The sequence below is a fragment of the Panicum hallii genome, chromosome 9, assembly GCF_002211085.1.
Source record: "Panicum hallii strain FIL2 chromosome 9, PHallii_v3.1, whole genome shotgun sequence".
Taxonomy (NCBI): Eukaryota; Viridiplantae; Streptophyta; class Magnoliopsida; order Poales; family Poaceae; genus Panicum; species Panicum hallii.
This window is the reverse complement of record NC_038050.1, coordinates 59389636-59407639: the sequence shown is the minus strand read 5'-3', so window position 1 is coordinate 59407639 and position 18004 is coordinate 59389636. Positions and strand designations below refer to the sequence as shown.

At 47.1% G+C, this 18004-nt stretch overlaps 2 protein-coding genes across 4 annotated transcripts; one reads left to right on the top strand and one right to left on the bottom strand.

Annotated features, from left to right (window-relative positions):
• Nucleotides 1–90: 90 nt before the first annotated feature.
• Nucleotides 91–8827, bottom strand: LOC112876565 (putative receptor protein kinase ZmPK1). Of its 3 annotated transcripts, none has more exons than XM_025940698.1 (4): nt 8695–8827; nt 7707–8598; nt 3907–4478; nt 91–3613 (listed from the first exon to the last, which is right to left on the bottom strand). In XM_025940698.1, exon 4 carries the CDS (start codon nt 2810–2812, stop codon nt 350–352), a length of 2463 nt encoding a protein of 820 aa, XP_025796483.1. In that variant the 5' UTR covers nt 2813–3613; nt 3907–4478; nt 7707–8598; nt 8695–8827; the 3' UTR covers nt 91–349. The 3 variants fall into 3 exon arrangements, with proteins under 3 accessions (XP_025796483.1, XP_025796484.1, XP_025796482.1); XM_025940699.1 differs by lacking the exons at nt 7707–8598; nt 8695–8827 and adding an exon at nt 5000–5515 and having other exon boundaries at nt 3907–4211; nt 4371–4478; XM_025940697.1 differs by lacking the exons at nt 7707–8598; nt 8695–8827 and adding an exon at nt 5000–5515.
• A 1164-nt stretch (nt 8828–9991) lies between these two features.
• On the top strand, nt 9992–12964 carry LOC112876564 (putative receptor protein kinase ZmPK1). The gene is made up of 2 exons (XM_025940695.1): nt 9992–11585; nt 11664–12964. The coding sequence occupies exons 1-2, from the start codon at nt 10037–10039 to the stop codon at nt 12608–12610; spliced, it is 2496 nt and encodes an 831-aa protein (XP_025796480.1). The 5' UTR covers nt 9992–10036; the 3' UTR covers nt 12611–12964.
• Nucleotides 12965–18004: the final 5040 nt, after the last annotated feature.

Genomic DNA, 18004 nt, shown 5'->3' with positions numbered 1-18004 from the left:
AAGCCAGAAGTGCTCCGTAAATCTTTTCTAAGTTGTCGTGCCCTGTGTTCAAATAAAAGAGAACTGGCATATTTTCAAGTAATAAAAATACTGAAATCAACACTGGCACAAAAGCCTATAAAAGATATGAAATATAACAATTATCCTGTGAAATTAATTTTAAAGAAAATTAATATTCTTGTCTGGGAAGATGAAGACTCCCTAATCCTCAGTGCGACCTCCAACAAAGTTCGAACTGTCTGAAGAAACAATGCCAAGCAAAATCCCAGCAATCAGCAGTAGTAGGAAAAAGAAAACCCAAAGCATGTAGCTGGAGAAATTGCAGTACAAGAGGTTTCTTTGCTCATAGTCAATAGCGTAGAACATTACTCCAGCGCATACTACAAGACTCATCAGCTAAAAGGAGCGTCTGCACTACAGATTCCATTGTTGGCCTTTTGCCTCTTTCTTCGTCCAAGCATGCGACGGCCAATCTGATCAGTGTTCTCACCTGCGTGTCGTCGAAATGGCCACCCAGCCTGCAATCCACTACCTCATTGATAGATGATGATTGCTCTCCATCCAACATCTGAGCAAGCGTGCCTACAAGCTCCCTGAGCACCTTGTGCACCTCCTCATCGGCATCTACAGCCAGGTCCAGAACCTGGCGTCCCAGAACTAGCTCCAGAAGCACAACTCCATAACTGTAGACATCAACTTTTGCCGTGATCTGCAGGCTGCTGATCCACTCTGGAGCCATGTAACCTACGGTTCCTCGTACCCGCGACACGTTTTGATTGGAGCCACCTCTGTTGAGAAGCTTTGCCAAGCCAAAGTCGGCAATTTTGGGTTCTAGGTTCTGGTCCAACAGGATGTTCTCTGGTTTCACATCGCAGTGGATCACCCACTCGAGGCATTCATGGTGGAGGTATGCCAAACCCTTGGCGACACCCAAGGCGATATTAAACTTTTGCTTCCACTCTAGTAAAATGTTGTCATTGAAAAGGATGTTGGCTAATGATCCCTTCTCAATATACTCGGTGACCAACATCTTCGAGGAGCTGTCTGAGCAAAAGCCCCATATCCGTACTAGATTCATATGGTTAATCCTCCCAATTACGCGCAGCTCTGCTTGAAACTCCTCCTCGCAGTGCCTTATATTTTCGAGCATCTTAACAGCCACTGCTCGACCGTCGTCCAAGATTCCCTTGTAGACAATTCCTGAACCTCCTCTTCCAAGCTCGTCTTTGAACTTTCTGGTCACCTTCACCAACTCTTTGTAACTGTATCTTCTGAAATTACTTGCCATCACCTTGTAGCCTTCCTCAACCGCTTGCATTTCAGATGCTCCCAGCTCCCATCTCAAAACGAAGCACCATGCAGAAGCAATGAAGAAAACTTCTAGAACAAAGATTGCACCTGCAAACCCGTAGAAGTAAAGCCATTTCACTTCCCCCTGGTTTGCCTTGTGAACATCCGGAAATAGTTTCATCGGCGTTTTGCTCATCTGTCTACAATCAGGATGGTACTCTCTTGAAACAAGCAAATCAATTTGGGGAATAGAGATGCCTGAAATATTAACACTCACGGGGAGCTTGAGATACATGGTGCGAAATGGCTTTTTAGGTGCAGTGGCTGCCTTCCCATTGAAAAGGAAAGCCTTTGGATAGCATGATCCTGTTCCTTGCTGGTACTGAAAGCCTTTGCAACTGCAATCGCTCCTGCATATGTTCTTGCAGCTCTGCAAGGATACCTGGTCAACATGCTGCTGATCAGATCCCCAAAAGTCAGTGCCTGGAAGTCGCAAGAACATGACAGGCTGCGCTTTCTCAACAGTACAGTCAATGTCTACTACAGCTCTACAGCCTTGGCTCCAATTCCCAGGGTTGCTCATCACATAACCCGGTGGGCAAGAGCATGTAGCTGCAGGCAAGTAGCGGCAGATCCCATTTGGACCACACAAACCATGAATATTGCAGGGCTGAGACATTGCAGTCCATGAAACCAACCATCTCCCATCTGAACTGTCCAAGCTGTAGAGCCGGAGATTGCCATCAGGATCCAGAGTGAGCCTTCTTTTGATCCCAAGACCTTGATCAGAGGCAACAAGTGCTTGCTGGTTGGCGAAATCACTCGAAAAGAAGTTTCCCATTTCATCTAGACCCCCGAACCTTGTGCTGTTATACCGATTCCTGTTATTCTGATACTCTCCATTGTCAGGGTCTGGCCAATATATTTCATGAAAATTGGCATCGTCATATATAAGGGACAATATCGACGAGTCTGTGAAATGAAATATATGGTGACCTGGAACATGCAATCCTGTTGTAGAGACCAGCTTCGTGGTTGCAGTTATGCGCTGGGTGGGGAGTAGGGTGTCTGTTGGTGAATCGAAGCTTTGCCACACAACTATGCCGCTGGAGTTCTTCATGACAAGGTTACCGGTGTCCAGGAGCTGAGCATACTGCACGCCTACTGAGTCGTCGCCTTGGGCCTGCCACACCGCTGCACCGTCGTAGTCCATGAGGACCAAGGCGCCACCCTTCTGCAGGGTGACCACTGCCCCCCTGGCGTGCACGGGGCGGTCGCGGTTGGCAGTCCAGACGACAGTCTTGTTTGCTGAGTTGGTGTACCATATCGAGAAGGTGAAGGCGTTGGTGTAGATGCTGTACAAGCCGCAGGTGAAAGTGCCATCCCGCGAACGCAGGACGTCGGCTTGGCCCTTATCGACGGAGAGCGAGGATCCCAGCAGTAGAGTGTTGCGAGGCGCAGCACCAGAGGGGAGGGGAAGTAGTGATAATAGGACTGGCAGGATTACGGAGAAGGTTGCCATGGCAGAAGTCTGAGCAGATGGTTGGTTGGGCTGATGAGAGGGCTGCTTCTCAAGCTCTGATATGTCTAAGCTACACTTCTCAATTGTGCCCTATACGGTGGTGCCCATGGGCATGAAGCCATGAAGGGTAGGTAGGTGTCCAGGATTATAGTCATATCCAGCTATCATGTTTAGCATGGTTGACTGGAGTCAATGAGGTTCTTTGTCTTTATGTTAACAGCTGATTTATGCATCGTATTGTGTCCTAACCTTTATATTGCTACATAACCTTGTCTATGCTTCGAACAGGAGGCTGGTTTCAAAAGGGGAAATTTCCAGGGTTTAGCTGCTGTTCCTGGTCAAATTCAGACAGCTAGTCATGGGGACTCTGATTCAGAATCGATGCGAGTTTTTCAAACGGGTTAACTTCAACTTGGAGCCACTGCAACCTTGGTCACATGGATGGCATCTACCTTGCTTAGGCATGTGTGCCTGTACTTCCCTTCGTCTCATCCGTACAAGCCCCACGTTCATTGTATTAGAGAAAGGTAAAGAAATGTTGGTACCGTTTACAAGCCTCGCAAGGAAAAGCAAACAAATGAAAAAAAAGAACAATGAGAGAAAGAGGAGGAAATAAAATACTACCTCCAGTCAAGTTTGCTTGACGTTTTAGACAACAAAAGCAGCTTGTTTTCTACTTGTTTTTCTTGTCTGAAACGTCAAGTTTGCTTGACCGGAGGGAGTAGTAACAGAAAAAGAAAGAACCAAGGGAAGAACCACCTCCCCCCTTCACCCTCAGTTCAGATTAACCGCACTAGTACCCTGTACGGAAGATAAGACTGCATGTGATTAGTTTCAACCTATCCGTTCAAGAAACATCACTCATCATGGAATGCGGCTTGTACAGAAGCAGAAAGTCAACACGTAGTGTTGAACCTTAGCTGTCTAAATTTGACCAGGCACAGCAGCTAAGCCCTGGAAATATCTCCCTTTTGGAATCAGTATTGTTCGAAGCACAGTTTTAATTAATCATAGACAGGCAATGTTACAGTGCAATATAAAAGTTAGGACACAAGATGATGAATAAATCAGATATTAACAGAAACACGAAGTACCTCATTGACTCCAGTCAACCATATTATTAAATATGAGCAGCAGCTGGATATGGCTGTGGACTGTGATCCTGAAAACATGCCCTTCATGCCTAGGGACATTGCCATATAGAGGAGGGTTGAGAAGTGCAGCCTGAACATATAAGAGCTTGGAAAGCACTCCACTCATCAGCACAGCCATCTGTTCAGACTTCAGCAATGGCAAAGGATCTACCACCTATTATCATTGCTTCCCCTCCTGTGCCGCGCCTCATGACACTCTACTACTGGGATCCTCGCTCTCTGTCGACAAGGAACAAACCGACCTCCTGCACTCACAAAACGGAACTTGTATACAAAGTCAAACAAAGAACAGTAGCTATGATAGCGAATATAGGATTATAATGCAAATTATACATAGAAAATTGGACACAGGTCATTTCACTCAGAATCTAGGATTATGCCATTTGAAGAGCAATGGGACGTACCATGCAAGTTGCCAATGGAACACATCTACTAAAAGATTGATTACAGAACAGCATTGAGAATAAGTTTGGACCTGTGTAGAGAAAAGGGAGGCACGCACAGTATGGTATCTGCAAGAACAAAAACATGGAAGTGAAAATATGTAGGAGCAGATGTTTAGTACCAAAATAGCCATGTTGTTGGAGCCTGGAAGCAAGATACCATCTTGTTCTACATGTATAACTTTTAAGAACTCTGTTGAGTGCACAAGTTGCAATCGAAAACTTAGGTTGTTAGGTGGAGATATATTAATGTACACCTAGATTGAAAAATATCTATACTAATATGAATAGCATTAACTTAATGGAGTATCTATATTCAAAACTGATTATCGAAACAAACGAGAGCCGGAATCAATGGCAAGTAGACATCTTAATGGCTTATGATGCAGGCTAACATTTACATGATCTTTCAAGGGCAATACAACAACAATATGCACAAGCTTATTTATAAGGTCAAGCGCAATATACAAATTGCCACTAGGTTCCTGAACTGATTTTGAACTAAGTCACTGAGATCAAAATTTTCATCATGGCAGTTAACATTTCTATAAGCATTGAGAAAGATACAGTGGCTTCCACAGAGAAGTTACCTCATCTTTACAAAGCGAGTATTCTTAAGGGAACCACAGGACAACGAGTGTCCAACAGACAGGGCAATGTGACACCATTCAAGTAACATGCACTGGAAACTCATGTTAAGCACCAGCTTAATCCCACTGTGTGACTTCTCCATGTCCCATACTCATTTTCCAGCAGATATGTGCCATGTTAAGCACCGGAATAATTCCAGTGGTAAGCCTTTTTTTTTTACTTCTCAACAGCACTTCTGTCAATTCTGAACATATCTTCTTTTAGCCTTCCAATGCAAGTTGCCTGACCCTTCTATGCAGATAAACTGATATGTTGACACACAGCCACACAGGCATCGTTTCCAGTCTGCCAGTTCCTTATGGCGAGCAGTAACTAGGATAATAAAACTTCTGCAGTGAAGAAAGGTGAATTGAACAATGGCCACATGCCCACATCAGCGTGGCCACCTTCGAAGGACGCCTGCTCGGTGTCCGCGCCGCAGCACAATCGGTCCAACTCTTCCGGCAAACGCCACCCCGGAATCATCTTCCGGCAAGCACATTTTTCGTCCAAACGCGTCCACCGCATCCACGATTTCGGGCATTTCCGTCTCTGTCATCTCTGCATATGGTTGCCACAACCTAGACGTCCTCTTCCTTGGAGCTTGCTGCTCTGGCCTTCTAGCCTCGCGCATCTTCCAATGGAGCCAGAAACCCGAGTAATCGGAGCCGGAAAATGCAGTCGGGCAGGGCGGCGGGTTGGGCGGCGGAGTTGAAGCGAGCACGGCGGGGCGGCGTGGGCAGGAATATGGCGGTGCGGAGAGCCGGGGCGCCGGCAAGGTCGCCGCTGGTTGCGGTTTAACCGGTAGGCGGTGGTCGGCGGCGGAGGCGGCGAGGGGGCGCCGCGGTCTGCCGGTTGGCGGAGGGTTGGGGAGAGGCCCGCCGTAGCCAGCTGGCACGCCGGGAGGCCGCGGAGGGGCGGACTATGGCTGGCGACAGAGTGGTGGGAACTGGGGCGGAGCGGGTGCGCCGGCAAGGGGGGCGGCGCTTGCGAGGCGTGGGCTGGCGGGGGAAGGCGGTGGGGCCGTGGTGGGCTAAACCGCCGTACCCCCAAACGCGTACGTATACCAGCTGGCATACCGATTTCGAATACAATACGGTCTGGTATACGGTGGTATAAAAACAAGGGGGTACGGAGGCCTCCCTCCCCCCTCCGCATTAACGTTTGCTTTGCGTCCGAAAGCTTCGGCGATTCGTCCAAAGGCAACGGTTCGCGCGCGCTCGCTCTTTTCCTTTTTCTTTCTGTTAATTAATAAAGTTTCTGTCTTTTATTAGTATATTTCTTTTCGCATTATTAGTATTTCTTTTTTATTTAGTTTTCTCGTCTAGTTTAGATTATTTGTTTGCTGTTCTGTTTAGTGCAGGTTTGTTTCTGTCTTTCCTTAGTGTTTCCGTCCTTCTAGCTAGATTTAGTTTCGTGTTATCTTGTCTAATTCATCGCTTCAGGTAATCCTTTCTCATCTAGTTTCCGTCTTCAGTTATTAATCGTTTAGTTTCCATCCTAAGTTAATATCTTTACTTATCAATTAATCTTCCGTCTAGTTTCTGCATACGTTCATTTTCCGCTTTCGTACTTGTTTTATCTATTTTCCTGTTAACGTGCACGCGTGCGGCTTGTCACACATGGCTGCCGTGTGCACGATCACCCCTGCCGCTACTTTCTCACGTGCAGGCTGTGCGAGGGAGCGGTCGGCTTGGAACAGCAAGAAGCCTGGCCGCGCATCGGCGAGCGAGAGTTGGACCAAGGACAAGCTTGCTGCCCGTACCTCGTCGAGCGTTCCGGGCCGCGCGTCCCTGAGCGACAACTGGATTAGAGACAAGGCCGAGAGGAAGGAGATCGGCGTCGAGCGTGTGGGGCAGTCGCCGTCGAGGGAGATCAGTCCGATCAAAGCAAAGAGGACATTGAGCCGAGCACCATCGGTGGAGGTCGAGCGAAGCGAGAAGAAGGCGAAGCTGGAGGAGGAGCAGAAGGCGAAGCCGGAGGAGGATGCAGAGCCGGTGGTGGTGGACAAGCTCGTCACCCGCGCCTCGTCCACTGTTCCGGGCTCCCCGAGTGATGACTGGACAAGAGACAAGATCAGGAGGAAGGAGATCGGCGTCGAGCAGGTGGGGCGGTCGCCGTCGAGGGAGATCAGTCTGATCAGAGCAAAGAGGACCTTGAGCCGAGCACCATCGGTGGAGGTCGAGCGAAGCGAGAAGAAGGCGAAGCCGGAGGAGGATGCAGAGCCGGTGGCGGTGGAGTACTATGCTGGCCCGGCGTTCACGAAGGCGCCGCACCCGAGCGAGGTGCCTTTACCTACGTTTCCGTTGTTCGTCAAGTCACCGGATCCGAGCGAGCTGCCTATTCCCAGATTCTTGAAGAGAACCAAGGTGGCTGCCAAGAACTGAAGCTTATGAGACGACCATGCCGAGCTACTACTGTTCATCTAGTCTCCTCGACTTCATAGCACTTCCTTGTTATAGAGCCACAGAGGGCAGATATGGAGGAGTACTAGTCTTGTAAGTTTCTTGGCTGAATAATCGATCAATTAATATGAGATAATACTACATCGCTTTTCTGTTGTGCGTCAGTTTGGTTCCATTCCTTTCTGTTTTTTAGAATTTAAAAAGAAAATTCCTTTTTGTTATGTGCTTGTTAGTAATAACCAACAATTACTCCAACACCTACCAAATCAAGGCGAAGCGGAGTCATATTCGTCTCCATCCAATCAATGCGCAGATGATCGAACGTCCTCACCTGCAACAAAACCTCACGCTAATCGTGTCCTGGCAGCTGGCGCGGTGATGCAGAGGGCGCGGCGGCCGTCGTGATGATGTTGGCCTCCAGCACCAGCAGCACCGAGCAAGCTCACGCTCGGCATTGCGCGCGCCGCGGCACACGAATCATAGCCCCGCGCGCACGCCAGCTGCCCGGGATGTATAAGCACGGGCGCGCGCCGCGGAAGGGGGAGCACGAGCGACTCGCGCTGCGTGGGGAGGGCGGAGCGGGCGGGGACAGCCGACGACCAGCTCCGTCGTCCCTGCACCGGCCGCCCTCCCCGCATGAGGGGCACGAGCGGGCCGAGCCCTCAACATGTTCGACGGATTGTCTCGCCGCGCCTGCCGGGGCCCCTCATCGCTTCCACTCCTCGTCGGCTCTGCCCTGCCGCGCCGCGCGCGGGGGACAGGGACCGGGCTCGCGGCACGACGGTAGCAAGCGGGCGTTGCCGGTGGCCCCGTCGACCCGACTACCACGGCGGCGGGCGGAGCTCAACTGGACGGCGCCTCGCGGAATTTTAGGCAGCGAGACGAGCTGGCCGGCGGCGAGAGTCTTCCTGGAGCTGCGTCAAGCCGTTGACGCCGCGGACCGCCGCCGAGGCAGAGATCGGTGGCGAACAAGAAGACGCGGATGGGCGCCTGGTGTGTGGTCACCGCGGACAGCTCCTCTCCCAGTCCGAGGCGTCGGGGTGGACGTGGGGGCAATGAGCTGCGGTTGACGACGAGGATGGGCATCTTGAGGTCGAAGCGCGTGGTCAGTCCGGCGATCTTGAACAGGCACCCCAGTACCGGCCATGGAAAGCCTGATTATATGAAAGAAGAAGAAGAAAATTGATTGATGAGCAGTTCCATCTTTCCAAAATCAAACACTCGTCGAAAAAGTAGTAACTGAAATGTACCGCTATTATTCAGACTTCGATGCAGTTCAGACTGGTTGTCTTCAACTTCAAATTATCCCATCCAAGTCATCCATGTCAAAATGGCGAGCAGTTGGATATGACGCCATGGATATGGTGCTGAACTCGTGCCTGTCATGCCTCACACACCAGACACCACCAGTGTGTTCTTGGAAGTCTAACAAACCATACTATACTAGCAAATTCAACTAGCCACTCTGAGTTCATGGCACCATGTGAAGCAAACGAAGAAAACACCTAGCTTAGGCATGTTCAATAGCATGTACAAAATTACATTTTGAAGATAGCTCAGCCTATGTAGTATGTTGCACAGGTATAAACGAGATTAAAAAAAAATCAGACAAGGGTAGGAGATGGATGTGCCGTGCGTGCTGTTATCAAACTTGTATCCTAAATATTTCATCAACGGAAAACTCAACATCAGATCAATTTATCTACTGCAAATTGCAGTTAGCAATTAGTCACTGATACGGACGCCATGGGCCATTGCATTGAACAGAATAACTCATCAGCATGTTTTTCCACACTCGTGGTAACCAAAAACTGACCAGTCACTGCCATGCCATGACACATAAATCTCAAAACAAGCCCCGCGCTCGTTATTTGCAAACGAATCCCTTCCGTTAGAGCAAAAAGAAAAGAAAACAAAGAGAAGTGGCACCCATGCCTGGACTCTTGGACAGCTCCAGTCCCTGGCTCGACCTTTGGAAATTGGAATCCACGGAAGCCGAACAAAAGCAAATGGTTCACTGGCTCCAGCGTAGACAACGAGTTGTGGGACCCGCGCACGAAAAATGAATTTGCAGACTCCCTTCGTCAGTCAACGTATTTTGTTCTTCTGTGAGCGCAGGATGCAAAGGGCACGTCACACGTGCCATCTTGCATTATTCAATTATTAGGCTCTGTTCGTTGCATCTGCGGCAGCCGATTTTGGTATGGTTCGCTCGCCTTCACATGAGCTAAGCAACTTGTAGCCTCGTGAGGTAGATGCCATCAAAATGTGTCCATTTGTTTCTTGACCAAGACTGCGACGACTGCAAATGGAAACCAATCCGTTTGGAAAACTCACATCAGTCTCTGTCAGAGTCCCCATGAGTAGGTGTCCAAATTTGACTAGGAACAGAAGCTAAGCCATGTGCATTCCCCTTTGAAATCTTGCCTTCTGTTCGAATCACAGATTAATTTAACAAAAGATAGACCAAGTTAGGTAGCAATATAGTAATGGTTAGGACGCAAGATAATGCATAAATCAAATGCTGGCATAAAGGCAAAGTACCTCATTTACTCCAGTCAGCCATATTAAACATGAGGAACAGCTTTGAATATGGCTGTGATCCTGAACGCCTACCCTCCGTGCCCACGGACAACGTATGAGAGGAGAATTGAGAAGTGCAGCTTGGACATAAGAGAGCTTGAGAAGCAGCCCCCCTCATCAGCCCTACCATCTGTTCAGACTTCAGCCATGGCAACATTCCTCACCATCCTTCCACTCCTATTATCACTGCATCCCCTCCTCTCGAGTGCTGCGCCTCGAGACACTCTACTGCTGGGATCCTCGCTCTCCGTCGACAAGGACCAGACTGACATCCTGCGCTCGCGGGATGGCACTTTCACCTGCGGCTTCTACAGCATCTACACCAACGCCTTCACCTTCTCGATATGGTACACCCACTCGAGCAAGACTGTCGTCTGGACTGCGAACCGCGGCCGCCCTGTGCACGCCAGGGGGGCGGCAGTCACTCTGAAGAAAGGCAGAGCCTTGGTTCTCACTGACTACGATGGTGCGGTGGTATGGCAAGCCGAAGGCGACAACTCAGCAGGCGTGCAGTATGCCCAGCTCCTGGATACTGGGAACCTTGTCATGAAGAACTCCAGCAGCATTGTGTGGCAGAGCTTTGATTCACCAACAGATACCCTGCTTCCCACCCAGCGCATAACTGCAGCTACCAAGCTGGTCTCCACTACAGGATTGCATGTTCCAGGGCACAACATATTCCATTTCACAGACTCCTCGATATTGTCCCTTTTATATGACGATGCCGAAGTTCATGAAATATATTGGCCAGACCCTGACAATGGGGAGTATCAGAATAACAGGAATCGGTATAACAACACAAGGTTTGGGGGTCTAGATGATATCGGAAATTTCTTTTCGAGTGATTTCGCCAACCAGCAAGCACTTGTTGCCTCTGATCAAGGTCTTGGGATCAAAAGAAGGCTCACTCTGGATCCTGATGGCAATCTCCGGCTCTACAGCTTGAACAGTTCAAATGGGGGATGGTCGGTTTCCTGGATTGCAATGTCTCAGCCCTGCAATATTCATGGTTTCTGTGGTCCAAATGGGATCTGCCACTACTTGCCTGCACCTACATGCTTTTGCCCACCAGGTTATGTGATGAGCAACCCTGGGAACTGGAGCCAAGGCTGTAGTCCTCAAGTAGACATTAACTGTACTGTTGACCAAGTGCAACCTGTCCAGTTCGTGCCACTTCCAGGCACTGACTATTGGGGATCTGATCAGCTGCATCGTGACCAGGTATCCTTGGAGGCTTGCAAGAACATATGTAGGAGCGATTGCACCTGCAAAGGCTTTCTGTACCAGCAAGGAACAGGGTCATGCTATCCAAAGTCTTCCCTTTTCAATGGGAAGGCATACACGCCGCCTGACAAGTCATATCGCACAATGTATCTCAAGCTCCCCATGAGTGTTAATATTTCAGGCATCTCTGTTCCCCGAATTGATTTGCTTGTTTCAAGAGAGTACCATCCTGATTGTAGACAGATGAGCAATAAAATGCCGGTGGAACCATTTCCGGAGATTCACAAGACCAGTCAGGGGGAAGCAAAATGGCTCTACTTCTACGGGTTTGCAGGTGCAATTTTTGTTCTTGAAGTTTTCTTCATTGCGTCTGTATGGTACTTTGTTTTGAGAAGAGAGTTGGGAGTGTCAGAAATACAGGCAGTTGAGGAAGGGTACAAGGTGATGGCTAGCAACTTCAGAAGATACAGCTACAAAGAGTTGGTGAAGGCAACCAGAAATTTCAAAGATGAGCTTGGAAGAGGAGGCTCAGGGATCGTCTACAAGGGAATCTTAGATGATAGTCGAGGAGTGGCTATTAAGATGCTGGAAAATGTAAGGCAATGCGAGGAGGAGTTTCAAGCAGAGTTGAGCATAATTGGGAGGATTAATCATATGAATCTAGTAAGGATATGGGGGTTTTGCTCTGAAAGCTCACACAGGATGTTGGTCACCGAGTATATTGAGAATGGATCATTAGCTAACATCCTATTCAAAGGCAACATTCTGCTAGAGTGGAGGCAGAGATTTAATATTGCGTTAGGTGTAGCGAAGGGTTTGGCTTATCTTCACCATGAATGTCTTGAGTGGGTAATACACTGTGACGTGAAACCGGAGAACATACTCTTGGATCAGAATCTAGAACCCAAGATTGCCGACTTTGGGTTGGCGAAACTGTTGAACAGAGGTGGAACCGATCAGAATGTGTCACGAGTGCGAGGAACCATAGGCTACATCGCTCCAGAGTGGATCAGCAGCCTTAAGATCACGGCCAAAGTTGACGTGTATAGCTATGGGGTTTTGCTTCTTGAGCTACTGTTGGGTAAACGAGTTCTCGACCTGGCTGTAGGTGCCGATGAAGAGGTGCATAGGGTGCTCAGGAAGCTTGTAGGAACGCTTGCTGATATGTTGGATAGAGAGGAACCCTCTTCAATCGCCGAGGTTGTGGATTGCAGGCTGAACGGACAATTCAACTACACGCAGGTAAGGACACTGATCAGATTGTCTGTCTCATGCTTGGATGAAGACAGGAACAAAAGGCCAACTATGGAATCTATAGTGCAGATGCTACTTTTAGCTGATGAAAATCTTGCAGCATAAGCTAGGTGATGATCTACGTAACAAATTGCCTACAGGTGGAAACACTTAGCAGGATGTGAGTTACTGTAATGCAATTATCAGGTTACGTTATTGCATCGCTGCATATTTCTCATATATGTATGGTCATTTCTTTGGTTTTATATCGATTGCTGATGTTCTGCATGCTGATAGCAAGACATAGTTGATCAGTTCATGCAGCTTCAGTTAGATCTAATTCAAAACTCCTAGCATAAGGAGTAAGAAGTTTTATTCTCACCAACAGGGATATCTTTTCTCTAGAATAATACTTCCAAGGATAAGAATTTGTTATTAGCTACATTATCTTTTGTTGGTTGTGCCCTGTACTGTTTGATGTGTAACCTTTGCTTTCTCATGGAGCACAAAACACATTCCTTGATAAATTAACAAGGAATATGGCAGTCACAGGCACTATGAACTGTATTGATACAATTCCAGTGCAATTCATTTCACTTTTGTACCAATAAAAAAAGAAGGAAAAATTCATGACACAATGTGCTAGTACATGAGACATGCAAATTAAACACATACATGCATATAGGAAATATAAGTGTTAGTAACCATAAGAAACTTCCAATCACTTATCAGATGAGATCGACAAACAATTGGTCAGACAAAATATATGCAGCACAATATACAGATGGGCCCATTTTAGTACATTGTTTTTAGTGTAAAAATGAAGGGCCCATAAAATGAAGTGAACAGAAAAAGGAACTTAGGAGCAAGACTGGTTGAATGTATGACCAGTCAATTCAAACGAAAATTTGTATATGAACCATAGAGGTTAAACAAAAAACACTGTTAGCTATGATCACAGATATATGATTATAATGCAAATTATACTTAGAAAAATAGGCCATTAGCCATTTCATACAGAATCTAATATTATGCCATTTAAAGAGCAATGGGACATACCATGCAACTTGTCAATGGAGCACATCTAGTAAATGAGTGCTTACACAAAAGCACTGAGAGTACGTTTGGACTCTGTTGTAGGGAAAAGGGAGCCGTTCACAGTATGGTATCTGCAAGCACAAAAGCATGGAAGTGAAAATAATCAAAATATGTAGATGTTTAGTACCAAAACAGCCATGTTGCTGGAAGCGAGATACCATCTTATTATATGAAAAGAGGGCCGTCACAGTTGTTCTGCATGTATAATTTTTAAGAATTCTGTAACACAAGTTGCAATCCAAAGCTTAGGTGTAGATATATCTGTGTACACCTAGATTGAAAAGTATCCATACTAATTAGAATAGCATTAACTTAGTGGAGTATCTATAATGAAAACTGATGATTAAAACAAACGAGTGTAAAGATATGTTTGACAGAATCAATAGCAAGCAGACATCTTAATGGCTCATGAGCCATCCTAACATACATGATCTTTCAAACTAAGAAAAAAAGGAATTAATGCAACAACAGTATGCACAAGCTCATTGGTAAGGTCAAGTAGAGCATACAAATTGCCACGAGTTTCTTGAACTAAGTCACTGAGATTAAGATTTCCATCATGGCACTAACCATTTCTACATGCCGAGAGAGAAAGATACAGTGGCTTCCACAGAGAAATTACCTCATCTTTACAAGTGAGTTTACTTAAGGGAACAACAAGACAATGAGCGTCTTCAATGACAGTTGACAGGGCAATAGTACACCATTCAAAGTACAAAGACATGCGCTGGAAACTAATGTTAAGCACCCACATAATCCCACTGCATGATTAATCCATGTCCCGAAGCTCATTTTCCAGGACTTCTGACCATTTCCTTATTTGGTGTCCTGGTTGCCAATGGCAAGCCTTTGCACTTCTCAACAGCCGCCCTTCTGCAAATTTTGAATATATCTTTTCTTGACCTTCGAATGCAATTTGCCAGACCCTTCTCAGTCTTGCCAGTTCCTTATGGCGAGCAGTAGCTAGGATAATACAAACACCTGCAATGAAGAAAGGTAAATTGAGCAATGGCCACATCAGCGTGGCCACCTTCAATGGCCGACTGCTCCGTGGCCGAGCAGCAGCGCAATCGGACCAACTATTCCGGCAAACACCACCCCGGAATCCTCTTCCAGAAAGCACCATGTAAAAGCCCGCCATTGCATCCACGTTTTGGGGCATTTGGTTCTTGCTTCCCTCGCTCCGTTTCTGTCATCTCTGCATATGTTTCCCATAACCTGGCCGTCCTCTTCCTTGGATCTTGCCGCTCCAGTCCTCTAGCCTTGCGCATCTTCCAACGGGGCCAGAAACCCGAACAATAGGAGCCCGGAAATGCGCAACCGAGGTAGGCAAGGCGGCGGGTTGGCCGGCGGTGGTTGTGCGGCGGAGTTGAGGCGTGCGGGGAAGAGCGACGGAGGCTGGAAAACGGCGGCGCGGCGAGGCATTGCGACGGCAAGGCCGCCGCTGGGTGCAATTGGCCGGCAGGCGGTGGTCGGCGGCGGCAGTGAGGGCGCCGGGCGCGGAGTTGGGGACGGGCCGCCTAAACCAACTGAGGCCGCGGAGGCCGGGCCAGGGCTGGCGGTTCATTGGGGGATTGTGGTCGGGGTGGCCGGGTGGGGGGGAGCGGGTGCGCCGGCGAGGGGGCGGCGTTGGCCGATGTGTGGGTGGCGGCGCATGGAAGGTGGTGGGCCCGCCGGGGCCTCGGGGCCAGTTCGTCACCTAGGCATACGCGGTTCCTATGCATACGAATACGAACTGCCACACGCGTACAATATACGGTGGTATGGATGGTCGTCTTCGTCTCCATCCAATGCGTGGGGAGGCCGGGGAGGAGGGGCAGACGGGGACGGACGACAACCAGCTCCGTGCCTGCGCCCGCCGCCCCGCCCTGCATGACGGACACGAGCGGGCCAAGGGCATGTCACGCCCGCCCTGGTGCCCTCAACGTGCACGACGGATTGCCTCGCCGCGCCTGCTGGTGGCCTCGTCGCTTCCCCTCTTCTTCGGCTCTGCCGCCCCGCGCGCGGGTGACGAGGACCGATGGCAGCAACCGGGCGTTGTGGGTGGTCCCGTCGACCCGACCACCGAGGCAGTGGGCAGAGCTGAATTGGCTGGCTGCTACGTGTCCGCTAGCGCGGATGGGCAGCTCAAGGTTCTGTCTTGCTGTAATTTCAAAGAAAAAAAAGAGAGAAATCAGGATTCCCCTATTTTGAGTATTGTTTATGGCGTAACAAAGGATTGAGCAAATCCTTTCCTTGGAAAGTTTTCACAGGCCTATACGTTTTGGAGGAAATAAAACATCCACTCGAAGCTAAAGGAAAATTTCCTGTGATCGGAGAGAAGCAAACTCCTGCTTATGCTCTATGTAAAGTTCTCATCATACTGTTACCAAAAAGAAAAAAAAAGTAGAAAATTAAGGAATCATTTTCTTTTCATCCCATGCAAATGCATTTGAAAACTGCATTTATTTGAAAACTGCAATGTACGCTCTAATGCTTATTAGTTGGACTAAGCAATCAAACGGGACATTTGGTAGTTGTTTAGAAGTGAGAAGCAAGAGACACCATTAGTCTAAAGAAATGATATTAGCATCCACTTTTCAAATTTCTTATACTCTTCTCTTATTCCTGTATTCCAAACACTTGCTCGTATAAAATTCCTGCCTTTTTTCATTCCTCTCTTTTCCCACTCATTCCTTTTCTACTCCTACATTTTTCTCGTTCATGTGTTTTATATTCCTTCGTTCCAAACAGCCCAACTGTTGTTAGCCGACGTCAGCGATGTTGAACCGGCAGCAATATTGCCTGTTGAGACAAATCCCTGGGCAGTTCAATCCTCATGGTCCTAATGAGCATGTCAACTCAGAAAGTTTTTCAGGATGGACGATTCAAAGGTTTTCAAGTATGGGATATGAGAAGAGTTGGTCACAGAGTCCATTCATATTTGAGTGTCAAAAGGTACCTATTGTTCTTGATGATATTTGGTCTGATTTAGTTTGGGACAATTTTAAACCCTTTTTATCAAGGGGTCATTTCGGTAGTGTAATAATAGTTACTGCAAGGGGCCAATTATTGTTCACATCCCAAACATGATTGTAGTTATAAAATTGAAGCCTTGATCACATAGAAGTGAAAGAATTTTGAAAGATTATTTGGTCAAGTAGACGACTGACCTCAAAACTTGCAGGAACTTTCATAAGATATTTTGAAAAAATGTCCATGTATGCCTCTTGCCATCAATTATGTAGCAGGGATTTTGGCTAGTACGACGTCAGTGACAAGCTTGGAGGAATGGAAGAACTTATATAACTCTCTTAGCTCTGAGTTAGATAATGGTTCAACTACTTTTAGTTATGGTGAGTTGCCTGACCATTTGAAGAATTGCTTCTTGTATTTCAGTATCTTCCCAAAGGACTTTGAGATTAGAAGAAAAATGATGTCCAGCGACGGGTGGTTGAAGGATTTATATCCATGAAGTGTGGGCTATCTTCAGAGCAGGTTGCTGAGAGCTACTTTGCCAAGTTTGTTAATAAGTGATAGTGGAAAAGCAAAGACTCGCGGGATTCATGAATCACGATGTAATGTTGGAAGCCATGGTCAGGATTTTAAGTAAATAAAACTTTATCATTTGGGAGAGGGGGTTCAATATGTAATGACTTCTGTATATTAAGGTCCAACGACTTTCCTTGTATTACACTATTACTTACAAAATATTTTAATTCTCATTTATTATGATACATTCAAGGAAATAATCATCTTGCAAATCAAACTTGCAGTTACTAAACTTTACACTTTAAAAGTGTTCTCAGATTTGGTATAAAATAATTTTTTAAGTTTGCAAGGTCGAGGGGGAGTCTCCTTGTGATTATAACTTATTAAGTATCATATTGTACTCTTTTCGTTTTGTGACCTTTTCCTTTGGGGTTCCTGATATAAAAGTTTTTAATGAGACACATATCAATACAATAATATGGCATATCTTCTATTTCCCCACAGGGTTCAGGTTTTTTTAAAGACGATATTTAAGATATATCATGTCATATTTCCTCCTCCGCATTGGGTTGTTTAGAGATATTAAAGATGTGCATTGCTCTCTAAATACTTATGGATTTGTGATTGGGGATGACCATATATGCCATATCATTTTCTTCTTATTTTTTCCACTAGATTTTGAAGGAGTTTTAAGGGTATATACATATATTTTCCTCATTTTTTTCCCTTTGTGTCTCTTCACTGGTGTTCTTTCGTGACACCCCTTCCTCTAAAATACAACAAAGTGCATTCTCTGTGCAAAATGCACCCACCCTACACTTGCAATTGAGAGACTACACCGATTGCAAATGGGAGAATAGACTAAATGCAACTGGACGCGAACCAGTTGCCACTGCGAGTGAACCAGTTGCAACTCAGACCGATCCGGTTGCAACTGGATACGAGCTGGTT

Coding starts and splice junctions, on each gene's coding strand:
- LOC112876564 (XM_025940695.1), top strand. CDS start 10,037: ATGGCTGTGATCCTGAACGCCTACCCTCCGTGCCCACGGACAACGTAT. Junction 11,586..11,663: donor CTACTTCTACGGGTTTGCAG/GTGCAATTTTTG, acceptor TGGGAGTGTCAG/AAATACAGGCAGTTGAGGAA.
- LOC112876565 (XM_025940698.1), bottom strand. CDS start 2,812: ATGGCAACCTTCTCCGTAATCCTGCCAGTCCTATTATCACTACTTCCC.